The sequence below is a fragment of the Suricata suricatta genome, chromosome 6 (genome assembly GCF_006229205.1).
Source record: "Suricata suricatta isolate VVHF042 chromosome 6, meerkat_22Aug2017_6uvM2_HiC, whole genome shotgun sequence".
Classification (NCBI taxonomy): Eukaryota; Metazoa; Chordata; class Mammalia; order Carnivora; family Herpestidae; genus Suricata; species Suricata suricatta.
This window is the reverse complement of record NC_043705.1, coordinates 41,568,582-41,588,515: the sequence shown is the minus strand read 5'-3', so window position 1 is coordinate 41,588,515 and position 19,934 is coordinate 41,568,582. Positions and strand designations below refer to the sequence as shown.

At 39.3% G+C, this 19,934-nt stretch overlaps 1 protein-coding gene and 1 long non-coding RNA gene across 3 annotated transcripts in view; one reads left to right on the top strand and one right to left on the bottom strand.

Moving 5' to 3' along the window:
- The window catches only part of LOC115294408 (cAMP-specific 3',5'-cyclic phosphodiesterase 4D-like), a 650,465-nt gene that overhangs the window by 147,036 nt on the left and 483,495 nt on the right, over nucleotides 1-19,934 (top strand). For both annotated transcript variants that reach the window (XM_029942281.1, XM_029942280.1), the window contains exon 2: nucleotides 16,809-17,038. In XM_029942281.1, the coding sequence (XP_029798141.1) occupies nucleotides 16,809-17,038 (230 nt within the window). The remainder of the gene's footprint in view (nucleotides 1-16,808; nucleotides 17,039-19,934) is intronic.
- Nucleotides 5,555-10,641, bottom strand: LOC115294409. Its single transcript, XR_003909874.1, has 3 exons — nucleotides 10,560-10,641; nucleotides 8,283-8,383; nucleotides 5,555-5,632 (listed from the first exon to the last, which is right to left on the bottom strand). It is a non-coding gene; the product is annotated as an uncharacterized LOC115294409 (long non-coding RNA).

Below are 19,934 nucleotides of genomic sequence, written 5' to 3'. Positions count from 1 at the left end.
TTTTTTATGCTTTATTATTTTAAATTGTATACCAGAATTTAAAATGATTTATACACCCCAGAATTCTGTATTTGTCTATATATTTACTTTTATATTTTATCAGAGAGCTTCATATCTTAATGTGACTTGGTGTTGCTGTCTAGTGGCCTTTTGCTTCAACTTGAAGGACTCTCTTTAATAATTCTTGTAAGGCAGATCTAGTGATGATGAATTCCCTTTGGTTTTGTTTATCTGGGAAATTCTTTATAGCTCCTTCATTTTGAGGGATAATTTTGCTGACTATCGTATTCTTGGTTGGCAGTGCTTTTCTTTCTGCACTTTGACTTTATCATTCCACTCTTTCAGCCTGTAATGTTTCTGCTGAGAAATTCACTGGAAATCTTATAGAAGCTCTTTTATTATGTGATGAGTCACTTTTCTCTTGCTGCTTCCAAGATTTTCTCTTTGTCTTTGACTTGTGCCTATTTATTTAATGTGTCTTAGTGGAGGCTTCTTGGAGTTTCAGAACCTTTTTTGTTCTTAAATTTGGTTATTCATTTCCTTCCTTGGAATTGGGAAAGTTTTGAACACTTTTTCTTCAAATAAGCTCTCTGCCCCTTTCTCTCTTTCTTCCTTGTAGGGACTTCCATAATTTATGTATAAGTCCCTTAGGATTTTCTCACTTTTAAAATTATTTTTTCTTATCTTTTTTTCTTCTGACTTCAATATTTCAAATGAGTTGTCTTTAAGTTCATTGATTCTTTCTTCTGCTTAAGTCTGCTATTGATTTCCTCTGGTGAATTGTTTAATTCAGTTACTGCACTTTTCAATTCCAGAATTATTGTTTAATTCTTTTCTTTCCTTCCCCTGCTAACAAAATAGGATCTGCTTCCTTTTTCAGGGTCATCCATGGAAGATACAATGCTATTTATAGAAAGTTGAATGAATTATAGGGGATGGTTTTAAAAAGACTTCAGTAATTTCTTTGTCTTCTAATCCATTTGAAATCACAGCCTATATTTGGATAGTGTTCTATAGATGTTTGAGATCTATCTGGTATCTTTGTGTTAACCTGGGGTTGAATTTATCATTTTCATATGGAATTCAGTTTTGCAAGAGTGCTTTTCCTTATCAGGTTACAACTATCCATTTGAAAATGGATTGTGTTAATTTAGTACAATGCCTGCCTTTTTAATATTGAAAGACCTTAGGTATTTATCTTTGTTGCCTTGATCTGTGAGTTTCTTATAAGATTATTTGGGCAACCTTAGCCTTGGATTTTAACATAAAACACATATAATGAGTAAAGAGACAAGTGAGAAAAACATTTGGCATAAGGCTTAGGGAATCTTAAGGCAGAGTTTCAAAATTTGTTTTATGTATCATGAACAATTTCATGGAGATATAGCAGTACCATATACATAGAAAAATGTCTACTATTGATACATAGTACTTTTGAATTACATGATTTTCAATTTATTGTGATAGTAACCTATTAAATTGTATTTTAGTCCTCAAAGCATTGGTTCAGTTTTCAAAAATTTTATTGCTTCTACTGTAAATTCAGACACAGGGAAACTATTTTTTCAGAACTGAATTTTAGAGGAAACGAATAATACAGGAAAAAGGAGTGTAACATTGGAAGTGATACAAATCTATCTTCAGCTTAGTTTGTTCTTTTCCTGATAAAATATGCACCTGCTTAACATGCCAACTTCTACAGAGCTTTGTATAGCAAAGATCCTCTGGAAACATGGAGTGTCTAAAATCTCTAATGCTTATTTTAAAAGTTAGGTGAAAATACTTATTGTAAAGAATACATATTTGAAAGAAATTTCAAATGTAGAGATCAAAAGCAATTTGAGTGATTAAAATCTTGGAATTTTAAGAGAAATTCCTTTTTATGTGTTGTGGCCATTAAGCTTTTTTGTTGTTATATATTTTATTGTTGTTTTGTGAATTTAAAGGGATACTGTAAATATAACACTTAGCTTAGAATAGGACTATATTAATAAAGAATGTTTCTGCTGCCAATGATTGAGATCCAATTTAAGTTAGCTAAACTAAACAAAAGGAGTATTTGACTTCCCTCACAGGGAAAGATAGAGATGGGGTTGGTCTTTAGCTCATGTAGAGTCAGGGAATCAAATTGCCAAAAGAACCTCCTATGCATCTTTTTCCCCTAAGGCTCAGCTTACCTACAACAGGCCAATTTCTTCTCCTGGTGGGGAGACAAGACATGGATTCTTCCAGAGTTCATTTTGCCTTTCAACATCAATGGTTATGAATGGGTTTCCATGCATCCACTTCAGCAATATATGAATCTCCAAAAGGGTTTCGTTTCTCCATCCTTGGTCCACAAGTGCATGCTTATAGCTATGGGGTGGGAGGATTTAGACTGGTCACCCTAGCTGAGCTGCACAGTTCAGAGTAGGGGAACTGTGGTAGTCCCAGGAGGAGCATGGATATATAGTCATAGGGGGGACAAAGCAGACAGATTAAGGAGTGATGCAAAGTGTCACTGAAAAGTGCATGTTAAATAGATGTCAAATTTCTGTTATAGCAGAAATCACAAAGTTTGGGAGTCCTTGAGCTAACAAAATGGGGATGATGAATGACTTCATTAGATAGGGAAAGAAGTGAAGGGAGAAATTTGAGCCAGCACAGCCATTTCTGCTTCTCCTTTCATAATTCAAAATTTGCCCCAAAAGGAAGGACAAGAGAACATATATGCAGTAGACATAATAAAAGTACTCAAAGATGTCTACGTCCTAAATCTTCACAACATGTGAATATGTTTCTTTTTTAAATGTGTATTTATTTTTATGAGAGAGAGAGAGTGAGCATGAAGAAAGTGAGCATGAATGGGGGAGGGGCAAAAAGAAAGAGACATAGAATTCAAAGCAAGTTCCAGGCTGTCAACACAGAGCCCAATGTGTGACTCAAACTCACAGACTGTGAGATCATTACCTGAGCTGAAGCGGATGTTTAACCAGCTGAGTCACCTAGGTGCTCCTACAAAATGTGAATATGTTTCTTACATTGCAAAAGGGACTTTGCAGTTGGTAACCTAACTTATATCAATACCTATAAACACAACACTATTAATACCAATGTCTAATGCTATATTCTCATTTCCTTTCTTTTTTGTATTGTTTGTTTGGGAGTGAGAGTATGAGCAGGGAGGGGGGCAGACAGAGCGGGAGACACAGAATCTGAAGCAGGCTCCAGCCTTTGAACTGTCAGCACAGAGTCTGATGCCAAGTTCAAGCCCACGAACTGTGAGATCATGACCTGAGCTGAAGTCAGATGCTCAACTAATTGACCCAATCAGATGCTCTCCTCATTTCCTACTTTCTTAAAGTTGAAGGAATAGAGTCAGGCTTATCTATTTTCTTCATTGATTCATTCAACAAGGTTTATTTAGCATATATTTTGTCCCAGGCACTGGCTGCGTTTTGGAGGGACTCGTGTCCCTTCCAGATGTGTCCAAGTTAATGAAGGGAATAGATACTTCAACAAATAATTGCACTCTAGTTGGCAGGCTGATAGCTGACTTAAGGTCATAAAAGGCAAAAGCTATTTGTTTTTATAGTCTTGGGTAATATTTTCAACATGTTAAGGAGGAGATCATTGACCCGCAAGTTGGATCTAGGCAATTGGAGGTTTCTCCTCCATTCTCCTGTCCTTAGGATATATATTCTGCCCACCATTCCCACAGTAGGAGGTAGTTTCAAGGGCATAGCATTGAGGGGAAAATGTGTTGTTGAGATTATCTGTTGGGACTGAACCCAACTAAGAACTCTTTATTAACTTTTAAGATTCTTGTGGCTGGATGAAAAGATCTCCTCTTTTTGCAGCCACCCAAGACAAGCCTTGTATGTAAGTTCCCTTGCTTATTAAACCTGCCACTTACCAATCTAGAGTAGACTCTTTCTCTGGTCTTCCCTTGCCTTCTGTGTACAAGGGACAGTCTCAGATTTCACCCAAGAAGCTCCTGAGGTTTTGAACCAATAATTAGCTAGGCATCCAGGAGTCTCAAGAAATGAGTCTTAGGAAGGAGGCATCTGTAGGGGAAATCTTGAGTTGGTTATCAATCTTTGTGTGGGGAGAAGTGGTCCATATTTATATGTTTGTGGGCTACTGCATGAATATGGGAATAGCCTGAAAATGCTCTATGGTTTGGCATACTTGTTTGAGGACTCTTGCATGGCACCCTGCAGCAGTGAAGGGAAATGGTTGGCTGTCACAGTGGGTTGGCCCCTATGGTGGGTAGTTCATCTGGCCACTGATCCCAATTAGGGGCTGAAGCTCCTTTCAGCAAGTTGGATTAATTGCTGATGTTAGAGAAGGACATACACATGTTTATTACTCTTCTAGCTTCGGGACTGGAAGACCAGGTGGGAGAGCAGGATGATAAGCTGGAGGCCTTAAGGTGCCATTTTGCAAAGCTGAGGTGGGGTACAAGCTGCTTAGAATTAATGTCTTAGTACTTGTGACAAAGCCTGATTAGGATGCCAAGAGATGGAATTAATAGAAAAGTGAGAGAAGCAAAGAGAAGGGTGTTGCACATGACAGTGAAATTGACCAAAATCTCCATGTGTCTGACCTCTAAAACTAAGGACAGCAACAACCCTAGCCACAACTCCAGCTAGCAGGGCAACTCTTGGTTCAGGAAACATACATGATGAGAGAATATGTTGATTGAGCTTATTAATAGAGCTGCCAAGTTTCAGCAGAACGCCAGAGGAAGTATCCAGGCATGGCTCGTAGGGCTATGGGATGTGGGGAGGGTGTGCAGGGGATAGTTAATGGCATGCTATAACCAAGCAGGAGGCAGAGAAAATGAGCAACATCATCATATACCCTTCCCTTCAGCAGAAGCATCTGCCTGGTGTTTGGGGTGTTGAGGGAACTCACTCCCTAACAGATTGGATTATTCTTATCTACAGGTATTCTTGACCCAATGATGGGGCTCTCCCTGGTCACACAAACCATTATAAATCTATGGAGTAGATTAAATAAATTGTTGTGAAGAAGTTGGGAATGAGACAGGCCATCTGTGTCCCTGTCTTTAAAGGCTTTTATTGGTGCACATTCACTGCAGGAATGAAAGCTAAGATACTCTAGGCACCTAGTATGAGATGCTGATACTTAGCCTGAGCCCAGTCATGAGACAAGACATTTATGATGTCAGGTGGTCCGTTGCTGATCTGGGGGGAATTGACAAATTCTAAGAATGAGTATAGGCTATTGGGAAGACCTGAGACAGAACAGGAACTCACAAAGTCACATGGCTATCTCAGGCAGCTGTAAATGGCCCAGTAAAAGTGACCCAGAAATAATATGGTTTGCATGCTGCTGGCAATGCACCTACTATCCTGATGCTCTGTCTGGTTGAGCAGAGGCCTCAGGGATGAAAGCCAAGACTGCATCCAGGTGAGGGCCACTAGAGACAATTGGAGCCTCCCATGCAGCTCTTGACTGGCCCTTCAGAAATAGAAATGGTTGCTCCAGTTGATACTGGAGCTGAATGTACTCTGATACATGGTGACTCTCAGAAATCTTCTGGGCCCCTCAGTGCCATCAATCATTGTGGAAGACAAATAGGGTCAGGAAGGTCCTTTTGACACTGCAAATTGGGTATTCACACCTGTAAGAATATGAGATTTTCATCTCTTTAAAATCATAGAACATATTGGCTATTTACATTCTATAAGGTCAAATCTATAAACTTCTGTTGGTGAGTTCTGCCTCTGGGTTATAATAATGAAACCAGTGCTGCAGGGAAACACTAATGAGGAACCAGTCAACCCCCGTGAAGAATGGTAATAGTCACACAATATAAATTGCATGGTGGGCATAAGGAAATAGGACAAACTATCCAAGAGCTGCATTGAGAGGGTATCGTATTCCCTGCCCATAGTGCTTCCAACAGTCTGGTATAGAGGGTACAAAGCCAGATGGCTCAAAGCAGAGGACCATAAACTACTGAGAATTGGACAAGGTAGTACTCCCTCATCTATGGGGCTGTGCCCAACACTGCAGCTATCTTAGAGACTTTGGCCACAGTCCTGGGAGTGTATCATGCTGTGGTGGACTGAGCAAATGCTTTTTCTCAGTATACTCCTGGCCACTGATACACAAGATCAATTTATCTTTGTATGACTGGGGAAACTGTGGACTTTTCAAGTGCTTTTCCAAAGCTATCTCCATGGCCCCACAATATGCCATGGGATGGTAGCCTGAGATCTGTGTCTGTTCTCCTTCCCCACATTTGTAAAATGGGCCCTTTACACTGATTATGATATCATGTTAAGATGCAAAGACTTGGCTCTGCTGCACGACCTCTGCAGATTTTGCTGGAACATCTGCAAGGTAGAGGGTGAGTGGTGAATCCATAGAAAATTTAAGGCCATTGTAAAGTTTTGGGAATTGTATTTTTGGGTAAGTTGTGCATTTTCCCAAAAGCTGTGATTAATGAGGTTCCTAAGAACCTGAAAAAGGTTCAAGCTTTTGTATGGATTTTGTGGTTTTGGAGGACTTTTATTTTCTCCCTGGCACAGTGCTTCTGTCCCTCAGACTGCCTGGTAAAGAAAGGGCACATATGGTACTGGTGATCAGAGCACCAAGCTGCCTTTGAGAAGATAAAAGTACTAGTGAAGCAGATTAAAGTTCTGGGCATCTCCCAAGCAAGGCTACCATTTGAATTAGATATGTCTGTGACTCCAGAAGGTGTGGAGACAACAAGAGGAGAGAATGTCCCTTGGAATTTGGTCCCACCTCTGAAGGGAACAGAGATAGCCCCATGGAGCAACAGCTCCTAGGAGTGTATGCACTGCTCCTGTAGGTTGAACCTCTCTTAAAGGAAGAGCATATCACTGTGAGAACTCCCTTTCTTCTTAAGGAGTGGGTTCAGAATATGTCCCATCCACCCAACTCTGCCCTGGTTCAAACTCCCACACTGAGTAAGTGGAAAGCCTTTTTACAACAGAGTGATAATCAGTCTGATAGCCCAGTATCTCTAGAAACATGTGTGCTACTAGGTCCAGTGGAGTATGTAGGTCCTCCAAATGCCTCCACCCCTATTCTTGTGATGGCCTATAAAGAGGAAGTGGGGGGAATTCCTGCTAATGCCTGGTATACAGGGCAACCCACACACATGGGTTACAGTCACTATTCAGCCCAACACTAACATCATCTGGATGGAAACAGGAACAAGCCCAGCAGACACTGGGCTAAAATAATAGTGATTTGGCTGGTGATCACTCATGATTCTTGGCCATTAAGCCTTTGCACAAACAGCTGGGCTATTTTAAAGGGATTAAGCCTATGGTGTAGACTGTGGGAAGCTAAAAAGTAGATGATTATGAATAAGCCTTTGTAGGGTCAGATTATGTGGAAAGACATTTGGACCCTTCTACAAGAGCCTGGGGTAGTCTTCAAGGTCTTTGACCTTATAGATCAATGCAATGACAATCCCTGGCAATCAGGAACTGATGCCCTAGCTTAGGGTACAGATTTTAGCAATTGACCCTTTAGTAGGTACGACAGATTGGGTCATAGAAAGAACAGCCACTGTAGCACTGCGGTGGGATTGCATATTGCCAAGGATGTCAGATCATCTTTGAAATACAGCAACGTGGCTAATGCAGTATCAACATGTCTTGTGTGTTCTAGATAATGCCTAGGGAAATTGCCTATGGAGTCTTAAGCCATGCACAGAAGTTGCCATTCAGTGAAGGACTGGCAAATTGATTATATTGGCTCCTTCTCCAAGAAAAGGTTCTAAATATGCCTTGGTTCATATGGACACTGTCTAGCCTAACCCAAGCTTTCCTCTGCTGCTGTACAAACCAGGATGTCAGTATTATGGGATTAAAGAAGCTCAGTGGATACCCTCACTGAATAGACAGTTATTAGGGGTCACATTTCCAAGGTCATAATGTGGAACATGATACTGAATGGAGCTTCAAACCCTAGTAGCAGAGTTGGTATAAAGGAAAAATTGATTATTAAAGCAGAAATTAAATTACTAACCGGTAAGACCACTTTGCTTAGATGGATTAAACTACTGTCACAGGCTTTAAAACATTTGAATTATCAACTGTATGGCCTATTGCATCATCTGCCTGACTGGGGACCCTTGTGAAGACACCTAATGCTATAAATGTGTGACGGTTGTGAGAGACAGCTATTGCCCCAACTCTCACCAAGGATCAATATTCTATGGTGCGGAAGAAAGCAAGCCTCATTATGCCTGGCAAAGGAATTCTACTGGAATTTGCAAAGGGATATCCTACCTGGATGGGTGAGTTACTTTGCACCTTTGGATGAGGAGGAGATACCTAAGCTCAGCTTGGACCCCCGGTGTCCTGCTGGAAACTGAATCTCTTGAAATACTCTATAATTGGAATGGAACACACAGCATTTAAATAAAGAAAAAATTGGAAATCCTGGGTTGGTACATCCTGTTCCTAGTCTCTCTCTTCTTACCTAATAGTGCTGTCTTCCCCTGGCCTACATGTATGGTGAGCACAACCAGCTCAAATTCCTGAAGCTGCAACCTCATTAACATCTAATGATCAGGGCACAGATGTAATCTCATACAAGGTGAATATTTTCCCATACAATTTCCTACTAAATATCTGTCTTTTCAACCTTGGACTTCTGCTGTGCTTGTGGGTGTCTGGTCACAAGATGGGCACCTGATGGAAATATCTTTCTACTATTGGCCCACGTGTATGTCTGGCAAAGGAATCAATCCAACTCTTGGGTAGGTGGGCAGCTGCCCCTCTCTAGCTTGTCAGGATTACCATGAGGGGTACAGCCACTCCAGAAAGGAGACTGAGAGGCCTTAAAGCAGTATATTAAGGAAGGTCAACCTAGGTTTCTTACTTATAATTCATTTGATATTACAAATACTGATCTAAAAATCTGGCCTGTCACACATACTATCAATAAAAGCAGATATGGGTGTTCTCTTGTTTTCATTCAAACTGCATAGACAGCGTATCAGACTGTTGAAGGTGTTGAAAATACCACCATAAAAGCCATGGATGGCTATACTTAGATTTGGGATGGGTTCATTGGGGTCACCCAGGTATAGGGACGTTCGGCATCCCTATGCTAGGAGAAGAAAAAGCTCTCTAAACGGAACCAACCCAGTTCTTTCAGGGATATGGGATGGATATTACCAAAGCTGTCTAGTTACTGTCACATTAAAGGATCGTGACTGATTTGACACTGACTGACCATGCAGCCCAGGTATTTTGGAGCCCTAAATGGGACCCAATGCTTCTGTGGCACAATCTTTGTGGCTTCCACCTTAGTGGTTGGGCTGCTGTACCCTAGGTTTTCCCTGGCCACAGGGATAATCCAACCACAGTAACAGAAATTGCCAACCTCTGACTTCCTGAGGCCAGATGGACACATTCTGTTTTCCACCTGTATGATATTTGGCTGCCGTTTTTGTCCTTTCCATTGGCCCGGAAGACATTATAACAGACATAAAAGCCCTTATTAAATTTACCAAGTAAGACTTATATGATAGTCAAAAGGTCTGGTTTCTGTGAACATGAAATATCTCTAATGAGGAAAGCTATCCTCCAAAATAGAATGGACATTATTACTGCCTCCTAAGAAGACACCTGTGCCATTATCTAAATAAAATATGTGTTTACATCTGGTGAGTCTTCTAATGTATCATTGTTACTAAATCACATGAGGATACAAGTGAATGTTCTGAGTGATCAGACTCCAACCCCGCCCTGGCCCGGGGTCTAAAGGACTTAATAGATCGGTGGTTTGGATCATGGGACTCTTGACAGAAAAACTTACTTTGGGAATCATCTTGATATGTGTTTTCTCACGCAGTACCTTTAATGCGGCAGTGGTATCTGCCCCCAGTGCAGATGCCGCCAAAAGGTAGCGTCCCTGAGAGGGGAACCCCTTGCTGACTGTTCTGGGCTCATTGTGGAAGAAGGTGTGAGGAGGTGAGGTTGTTAGAACCTTCCCACGGGATCACTATCCCGGGAGGTCATGGAGAGGTTGCGACCTCTGGCTGACCTGCCCGCTGGATCAGGGTACTCAGAGGCTCCTCCCCACCCACAACCCGCCCACCAACAGTCTTGAGGGAGTAATGCCGTTGACATCTTCGCGGTGTCTGTGACTGAGCTCAGGTGAGGCGCCTGCAGAAACTCGCAATTGTGGGACTGTGGCAGCGGCTGGCGGCGCCCACCACTCGCCTCCTGTAAGTTCCCGGATTGGGTCCGCCTGCGCCCTGCCAACCTGGGGGCGCCCGTGTCTCCTGCTCTTCTCGTCCTGCCGTCTTTGTAAGGGGGGCCAGTTTCAGATTCACCCAGGAGGCCCGGAGGTTTCCAGCCAGCAGTATGTCGGATGCTGAGGGGGACTCCTTCCTGTGGAAGGAGAGGACCTTAGGGCTCAGAGCTAGGCACGGCGGGTCTACCTGCCACTAAGAACGCTTGGGAGTAGAAGCACAGAGCTCAGTTTGCCTCAGAAAGTCTGACTTCTCTACTTCCGCCAGCCACCTCTTTCACTCAGGAAAGTGTCCACCTTACCTCTGTGCCTCAAGTGGCCCTGACCCCTCTGCAGCTCTCAGTCTCCTGGCTGCTACCTATTTCTTTTTCTCCACAAAGAATGTCAGCACTTAAGAGAAAGGAAGTGTCTCACTTCGCTGTATTTTTGGCTCGGTGCACAAGCATGGAATGTAGTAGACACTTCATCAGTTTTTAATTCAGGAATTCAATTGGGAAAGAATGATGTCATAATTAAGGTAAGTTGAACTCAAGGAATAGCGATGTGATTCTATACATACTATACCACCAGCTGTAGTAAGGAAACCTCCAAGTTTAGTGGCTTCCCAGGTGGCAAACTCCTTTGCGGCTCCTGTAGCCCACACTAAATGTTCTTGTGTGTCCAGTGACTCTCCTCCGAAGAGCGATTTAGGAACCATGACTTCTTCCATCTTTCATCTCCACCATTTTCAGTATATGTAAGGCAAGGGGTTACAGAGGGTGAGGAAGGAGGGGTTACAGTCACAGTTTTATGGGCCAGGTGTGAAAGTGGCCTACCTTTCCTTGCTTGTGTAAGCTGTTGCATGTAATGTCACACCGTGGATGCATCTACCTGCAACCCTGTCTAGAAATGTGATGTAGCTGTGTGCCCAGAAAGAAATATTCTGTCCTCCAGTTCCTCTGCATATACATTTTTAGGTCATTTCTCTATAGAAAACTTCATTTTTATATACACAAATGAAACAAATATCGAAAACTATAAGGTTATCAGCAATCACAGCAATTTCTTTAACACCAGTTATCTGCATGTCCCCCTTCTTAGAGTCTTGTAAACTGATTTGCCATCTACTTTGGGATGGAAAAAGAGAACAAAGAAATTAATTAAATACCTTGCACAGAAGCTGAAGAAAACAAAGAGGAAGATAATAAAATGGTAGTAATAACAACATATTTAATACTTACTCAGTTATTGTAAGCGTTGATTATTATGGAATTCCTTTCTTTAGGTAAGCCTTACAGAGATATATTTGTCCTAACAGTGAAAAGAATTATTTCAAAGTTACTTTTTATCTATTCCAAATAAATTGTTTAATCACCAAAGGGAATTTCATTTTATTACAAGTTAACAGGTTTGCATTAAACTCATTCAAACATTGTAGTGTCTTTTCTCCTTTGATATTGTATATCTTAATCTAGGTAAGTGATATTTGTTAGTCGTATCAATAACAAGGTGAATTTTATTTTAGTACTGAGACTTTCACCGTACTTTTTAATCCCAAATAATACATTTTTTATAGAAAATACAGGAGGTAGTAATAAACAAAAATATAAAAATTATTGCCAACATCATCACTCAGAAAAAGCCTTTTAGGAGAGTTGGAATATATTCTTCCATAATTTTTTTTGAATATAATATGTAAATTTTTCAATTTGTTTTGTTTTAGCATTGTTTTACAAAAGTAATATCACTTTTTAGTCATTGTTATAACCGTAATTATATATTCTTGTACATTAACAACCTCCTGGTATTTCATAATAGGATAAATCAAAATTTATTAAGCCAATCCTTCAGTATAACAATTAGATTACATTCAGTTATTTATTATTATAAATAAGTTGAAGTGAATATCTTTGTACTTGGATCTTTGCCATTCTTGTTGGACTATGTCTAAAATGTCAAAAATATAAGTTCCAAATTTTAGTATACATAGGAATCATCCTGGAGTCTGGATGAGACTCCCAGGTCCTAGTCATAGAGATATGGATTATGCAGATCTGAAATAGGGCCTGGGAATCTGAAGTTTAGCAAGCAACATCTGTGATTTTCACAGAGGGGATCTGAGGATCACATTTTAGGAAGTGATTGCTTAGCGATATTATAAGTACTGTCTTATCCCTTCTTCAACCTTTGCAAAAATGCCATTTTCCAGCAATCCAGTATACGTTGTCCTGGTGGTTAGTTTCACATTTCTTTCCAAAGTAAGGCCGCTTAATCTCCTGTCTTCTACCAGATAAAGTTGTTCTATTTATTTTTGGAATACCATTGATGCACATGGATCTGGAATTTTTAAAAAGCCATTTATAATACTGTTTTTGATTGGAAATGTTGGAATACTTTTAGCATTTTTTTGTCAAGATAAAAACACTACACTTTATTTTTAATATAGGTTATTCTCTCAAAAGAAGTTGCCTCTTGAGGTGGTTTTATCTAAAAGAGAATGTCACAAACATTACGTCTTTCATCAGATAGCCTGGATTATATAAAGTGGTTTTGCAGTAGCAATGCTATTGTCAGAGTGGGCAGCTTAGCACTTATAAAAATATATTAGCTTTGGCCAGTTGCATTCACTGTTCAGCTCTGCTAGACTCATTCTCTGTTCTTCTTTTCTGGATTCATCCTGAAGGGTATCTATACTCTTCGGTCATTAATTTCTCAAGAAATGTGTAAGGCAGATTAAGACCTGTTAGCAACCCCAGAAGGTTCAGTTTGCGCTTGTGTCCAGAGATGAACACACAGAACTTCACAAACACACAAAGTCTCACACTTTCAATCTAAAAACTAACAGGGTTACATGTATACCTTTTGTCTTTGTTTTCTGTGTTCACCATCTCTCTAAACATGGATTTTGCCATTGGCTATTTAAAATCATAGTATTCAAAACTAAAAGTGGTCTTAAGGTTCATTTTATACAACCTCTCAATTTTATGTCTGAGGAAATTAAAGCCCAGACAGCTTCACTGACTTCTGAACAGCATAAAAGTAATTGGTGGCAAAGTTGGGCCAGGAAACTGTATCTCCTGATTTAATCAACACGGCTTCTTTTTCTTCTTCTTAGTAGTAGTAGTAGTAGTAGTAGTAGTAAACTGTCCTAATCTCACTTCTGTTGTTGTTACTCTATTATTTTAATGATAATGTGAGGCTTATTAAGTTTTGGTCAATTAGTGTATGTTCTTTTCTAGTAGTCTGCACCCTTCCATATCATACTTGTTAGAAGTAGTAAAACATAGTTATTACTAGTTGCACCTTTAACTGAAGAAGACTTGGTTTTGGATCTTGACTTGTAGGGTATTCAACCATCCTAGTTTGGGACTGGGGGTTTCAACAGACCTGTAACTTACAGTGCCAAGATCAGAAAGTCCCAGGCAAACTGGAAGGGTTAACTACTAGCCATGTGGCTGTGTGACAAAGCCATGCTGTTTATGTGTCTTTGTTTCTTTATGTGTAAAATGGGAAAAGTAATAGGACCTAACTCAGAGAATTTCAGTAAAATTTACATGAGTTGGTATATGTAAAACACAGCACCGTTTAATAAGGACTCCATAAATATTAGTCCTTATTATTATTAAATTTGTTCTCTGCTTTATTGAGATGTAATTGATATACAGTATGTAAGTATATAAGTTTAGGTGTAACAGCACTGTGATTTGACTTACAAATGTGAAATCATTACTACAATAAGTTTAGTTAACATTCATCATCTCAAATAGATATTAAAAGGAAAAGAAAAAAATTTCCTCATGATGAAAACTCTTAGGATTTACTCTCCACAACCTTCATATATATCATATAGCAATATTAACTAAATTTGTCACATTGTACATTATATCCCTAGTACTTATAATTGGAAGTTTGTTCATTTTGATTGCTTTCATTTAATTTCCCTTCCCTGCAACCCTGCTTCTGGTAACCACAAATCTGGCCTCTGTTTTCTAGGAGTTTTTTTATTTTTTTCTTTTAGATTCTACATAGATGTGAGATCATACAGAATTTGTTTCTCTCTGACATATTTCACTTAGCATAATGTTTTCCAAATCCATCTGTGTTGTTAGAAATGGCAAGGCTGCTTCCTTTTTAAGGCTATTATTATTGTTAATGTTGTTCTGCAAACCAAGTAGAGTCCTCAAAGCACAGATTCTGGGAATCTGGATCTTCATATCTACCTTTTGAAACAAATGAACTTTGAATTTAGCTTAGACATCTTCTTGACCTTCTTGTTGCCCTTTTTTAATTCTATTATGCATAAAATTAGATAAGAAAGCCCACGACTGAATAGAATACACTATTGCATATCTTTTCACATTTTTCAAGGTATAAATCAGACAGAAATTTTCTATGTGAAAATGATATGGATGAATGACGTATCAAAGACAGCATAATGCTGTGAAAATACAAAGGAATTAGCTTGGATTATAATAATAGTAGCTGCTGTTTTGTTGAGTGTAAGCTGTGCTAGTTGTTGGTGCTTTAAAAACTTCATGTCTCTGACCCAGACAATATCTTTGAATGGAAAAAATCATTGTCCTCAATGTTCAAATGGAGAACGGACCTTACTTGTAGTGTAATAAAAAGCACAACAGAAATCGTAAACTAGGTATGGGCTCTCCAAAGTCAAGTTTGAAAAATACCTATTTATTTTTGAGTGAGACAGAGAGTGCAAGCAGGGAAAGGGCACAGAGAGGGGTGTGGGAACAGAGGATCTGATGTGGCCTCTGTGCTGACAGCAGACCGCCCATGCAGGGCTTGAACTCACACACCATGAGATTATGACCTAAGGCGAAGTCGGATACTTAATTGACTGAGTCACACAGGTGCCTTTCCAAAGTCAAGTATTAAAACACATTTTTTAAAGTTTATTTATTTTAAGAGAGAGAGTAAGAGAGAGTGAGCACACAAGTGAGGGAGGAACAGAGAGAGAGGGAGAGAGAGACTCATGAACAGTGAGATCATGACCTGAGCCAAAATCAAGAGTCCAGTGCTTCACTCACTGAGCCACCCAGGTGCCCCCAAAGTCCCTTTTTAATATATAATGAACAGCCTAAGTATTGGAAAACTACTTTGATTCCCTGGACTTGTTTCTTTACCTGTAAAACTCAGAAGGAAATAAAATTGTTATTTATGATTGTTTATCACATTGCAGGTAGTAAGCGAGGTACTTTATTATGTTTTTAATAAAGAAACAGAAAACTCAGGAAAATTAAGCAGCACTCTCAGAATAAGACAAAGTGGCAACACAGAGACTCTAAAATCCAGCATGTTCCCTGGTAACATTTGGTGATTCTGTCATTCTGAATACAAGGATATAATAAACATTGCTAGAGTAGACTTTCCAACCACTGGGAATTGCTCATGTAACATTGTATTTTTTCCAACTAGCATCAAAATAATAATTTTTCTACTTTATTCTAGGCTTGATTTGCCTTTGCATATGGATAATAAGGATCTAATTTGCAAAATTCAGCTATGATTTCTGCTGGGCACTCAGCTTTCCTGTTCATGTCCTTCTTTTTTGTTTCTATTCCCCTCACAGAGTCTTACTATAAAAGACTTTGCAAGTCTTACTTGCAAAGCATAATTATCCAAGTAATGCATGACATATGGAAATATGTGTTACAGGGGCATATGGGTGGCTCAGTCAGTTAAGCGTCCGACTTTGGCTCAGGTCATGATCTTACAGTTTGTGGGTTCAAGGCCTGCATCGGGCTCTGAGCTGACACCTCGAGCCTGGAGCCTGCTTCATATTCTGTGTCTCCCTCTCTCCTTGTCCCTCCCTGCCTCAAGCTCTGTCTCTGTCTGTCTCAAAAATAAAGAAACATTAAAAAAAAAAAGAAAATATGTTATAAGTATGGTCGTAAGTATGAAAAAAACGAATATAACTTATTTTCTTCCTTGTTCTTTGTAGGCATGTATGTGCAGGTATGTCATATGTGAAGATATGTATATATTAATTTTCTGTAAGTCATTTTTAGAAGGTAGAAAGATATTTTGAATTACCCTTGATTTTATAGAATTCATGTGCAAAGTTTATCAATTCTAAAATTGTTGGAGATGTCTCTGGTGACTGGGTGGCTCAGTTGGTTGAGCATCCAGCTTTGACCCAGGTCATGATCTTGTGTTTGTGGGTTCTAGCCCCGCATCAGGCTCTATGCTGACAGCTCAGAGCCTGGAGCCTGTCTTCAGAGTCTGTGTCTCCCTCTCTCTCTGACCCTCCCCTGATCATACTATGTCTCTCTTGCTCAAAAATAAATAAAACATTAAAAAAATAATTGTTTAAAATTATTGGAGATGTCAGTTAACTGTAACAACTGATCCATATCTAAATATACTGATGAACAAATTTATTCTTTTAAAAATAAATCTAGATTTCAGTTATTCTCATCTTTTCACTAAATATTGTTCTCTTAGTATCGTTGCTTCATAGTTAGCATTTTTCATATATATTTCCCTTAGTTTTTTCTCTAAAAGTATAAAGTCATCATTATTAACTACTGTACTTTCTTCTACCTTTGCCTTAGGCTTCTGAGGAAACACTGCATTCCAATAATGAAGAGGAAGACCCTTTCCGAGGGATGGAACCCTATCTGGTACGGAGACTTTCTTGCCGCAATGTTCAGCTTCCGCCTCTTGCCTTCAGACAGTTGGAGCAAGCAGACTTGAAAAGTGAATCAGAGAACATTCCCAGACCAACCAGCCTCCCTCTGAAGATTCTACCACTGATTGCTATCACTTCTGCAGACTCCAGTGGGTGAGTGCCTCTGGGCGACATGTTCTCATTTTATATTTTGGATGGTGATTATTGTCTTTGGTCTTTTGAGATTTTGTGACTCATTGCTTGATTTGATTGGGAGGAAAATGGCATTTCTAGAACCAACGGGTAGAAGGGTGATTTTTCCTCAGGTAATGTCTCTGCTTCTACAGGGGAAGCTGTTTTGGTCAAATGGTTTTATACAGAGGAGTTGAACAGGTATTGGTGAATGAGACTGAACATCTAGGAAAAGAGACTTGGACTTGGAAAATTAATAGTGGTCATAGGTGATTTAATAAAAAAATTCTTAACAAATGAGAACTAATCAACAAATTACCACATAGGCATACATGTCTGGAAATAGTAGGCCATGTTCATTGGTGCAAAATGAATTTGGAATTAAGGACATATTGTCCTGTAATTAGAATCAAAGGAAATAGGCAGTTATATTCATGAACCTAGTAATTTAGCCTTTGACATGTCAAGGTCTTGCTTACCAGAATACTGTTTCAGTTCCCAGCATGAGGCGGTTTTATATAGTGTTAGTTATGGAAGGATCACACACAGTCGCCGTCTCCATTATGCAGTAACATGCGACTCTGACTTTGCAGAACATTTGTGTTTGTGTTCTTTCTCTGCTCTTTACCAGTGGAGGTTTTACTCTTTAAGAGCAATGTTGCCAGGTTAAACATTGAGAAAGAAAGTATGGATAATGGGCACATTGATTATTTGCTCTTTTGGTCAGCTGCATTTTTAAGAAGCTATAGAAGAATAGAAAAAGGAGGAGGAAGCCAGGGGCTCATATTTGGACAGACTCTAGAGCATTTGCTAAAATTTTGAGAACAAAGCAATTTGATATGTGACAAATGTGATTCTTCCCCATCCTCTGCCAATTTCAAGGCATGCCTAGGGAAGGTGCCTCTGGATTTTCCTAGAAGTTGTTAGAAAAATTGTGATGAGAAGGAATTTTGCCAGTTGTTTCCTTCTAAAGATACTGAATTTAGTTGTTCAAATTGTTACAGACTAGTTCAAAGGACTTATGTTATTAAAAGGTATGAAGAAATTACTACCAGGTAAGTAAGAATATAGCAAATTCTTAAAGAAATGGAAAGAAGAAAGAAATATGTGTTTAGTTGTCTTTGGTTTTGGTTTTTGATGAACCATGTATATAAGGAAGATTGTACCCTTCCGGATCAAACACACTAAAGCATTTGGGAATTTTATATGGCAGCTTGACCTGAACATTGTTTGAAAAATACTGTCTCAAAAAAATGATTTCCCTTCTCTTTGGGGTCAGAACTACCACTGTTCATCTGTGTAGAGGGCAGGATTCACAGATATCAGGGGTGTCAGGGGTCACTCGTCACTCTGACCACCCCTAGGTTCCACGATTTGCTAGATGAGCTCCCAGGACTCAACAGATAGTCACATTCATGGCTGAGATTTATTACAGCCACAGGTTACCAAGCAAAATCAGCAATGAGAAAGGACATGGGGCCAAATGTGGAGGAATCCAGCCAGAGGCTTCCTAGAGTCTCCAGTTGCAGTAGAGTCAAACAGGATGCACTTAATTCCTCTAGAAATGAGCTGTGACAACATGTGTGAAATGTGTCAACAGAGAGGTCTTTTACCAGAAAATCCTCTCCAAGGACTTGGTGCTTATTTGAGGAATTTGAAACAGTGCAACTCACAGGAGAAGGGGGTTGCCAGGGGCAAAGGGAAGTGGGAAATTGCTATTCAGTGGGTGTATCGTTTTCGTTATGCAGAGTGGATCAGCTGAAGCACATTATGCCTATAGTGAACAACATTGTGTTGTGCACTTAAAAATTTTGTCTGTAGGGGAGATCTCATGCTAAACAGTCTTACAACAATAAAACAAACAAACAAAAACAAAAACACCAGAAATTTTTACTGGGGGCTGGTCCCTTAGGCACCCACTATCCAGCCTGTGCCTAAATTTCAGATTCCCCAAAGGAAAGCAGTTGTTCGGCACAAACCACATTTTGTTTGTTTGTTTGTCTGTGTTTTTGCAGAGCCAGGTTAGGCACAGAGAGCCTCCCTTAACATTTAGGGAATGGTGGGCACCCTTCTGAAATCCCAGTTTCTAGACACCAGTCAGGGCCAACCTTTCACACAGGCTTTTTTACAGATTATAGTCACAGGCCTGCTGTTAACTCTTTTTGGCACAGCAGGTTTATCTTAGAATCATTATCTTGCTTTTTCTACATTTCAGTAAGAAGAGATTATAGCTATAATTAAAATTGAAATAAGCTAATTTAAGCTGTAATGTATTCATTTAACTTCGGTGCTCAAAAAACTCGATGGCTAACCATGATTTCTCATTCAAACCTCATGTTATATCCTCTGTTATTAAAAGAAAATAATGCAGTATATCTAATATATTTCTATATAGTTGGCAATATATGTAATTAAAAATCTTAAGTAAAAAACAAACTCATTTAATTAAGTTTAAATGTGTTGCTAAAATCAAAGTCTCTAAGTGCCAAAGAATTTAAGAGGTTCAGAATTGTCAGTATGATTGTACTTATGTTGGTTCAAAGTTTGTTTCCTTAAGAATCTAAGAAGCAAGTGTAAGTGAAATTGTGCTTATCATTTGCAAATTTACTCAATATTTTGGAGGAAAGAGTTTGTCTTTTAGAAAGATGAAACCAAGGTAATTGTTTGTACCTGAAGGCCGCCAGGAGAAGCCATGGACAAGAGTGACCAATAAGAAACAAAGACTAAGAATGTATTAAAGGGACTATTATTACATTCTGAAGCAAAAATTATTTGTGAATTGAGTGAGAAATATAAAAATCATATGCAAAATTTCTGGAATAGCTAAGCTTTGGAAGGGAAGCAGAAGATAAAGGGGCACTTGTGTGGCTCAGTCAGT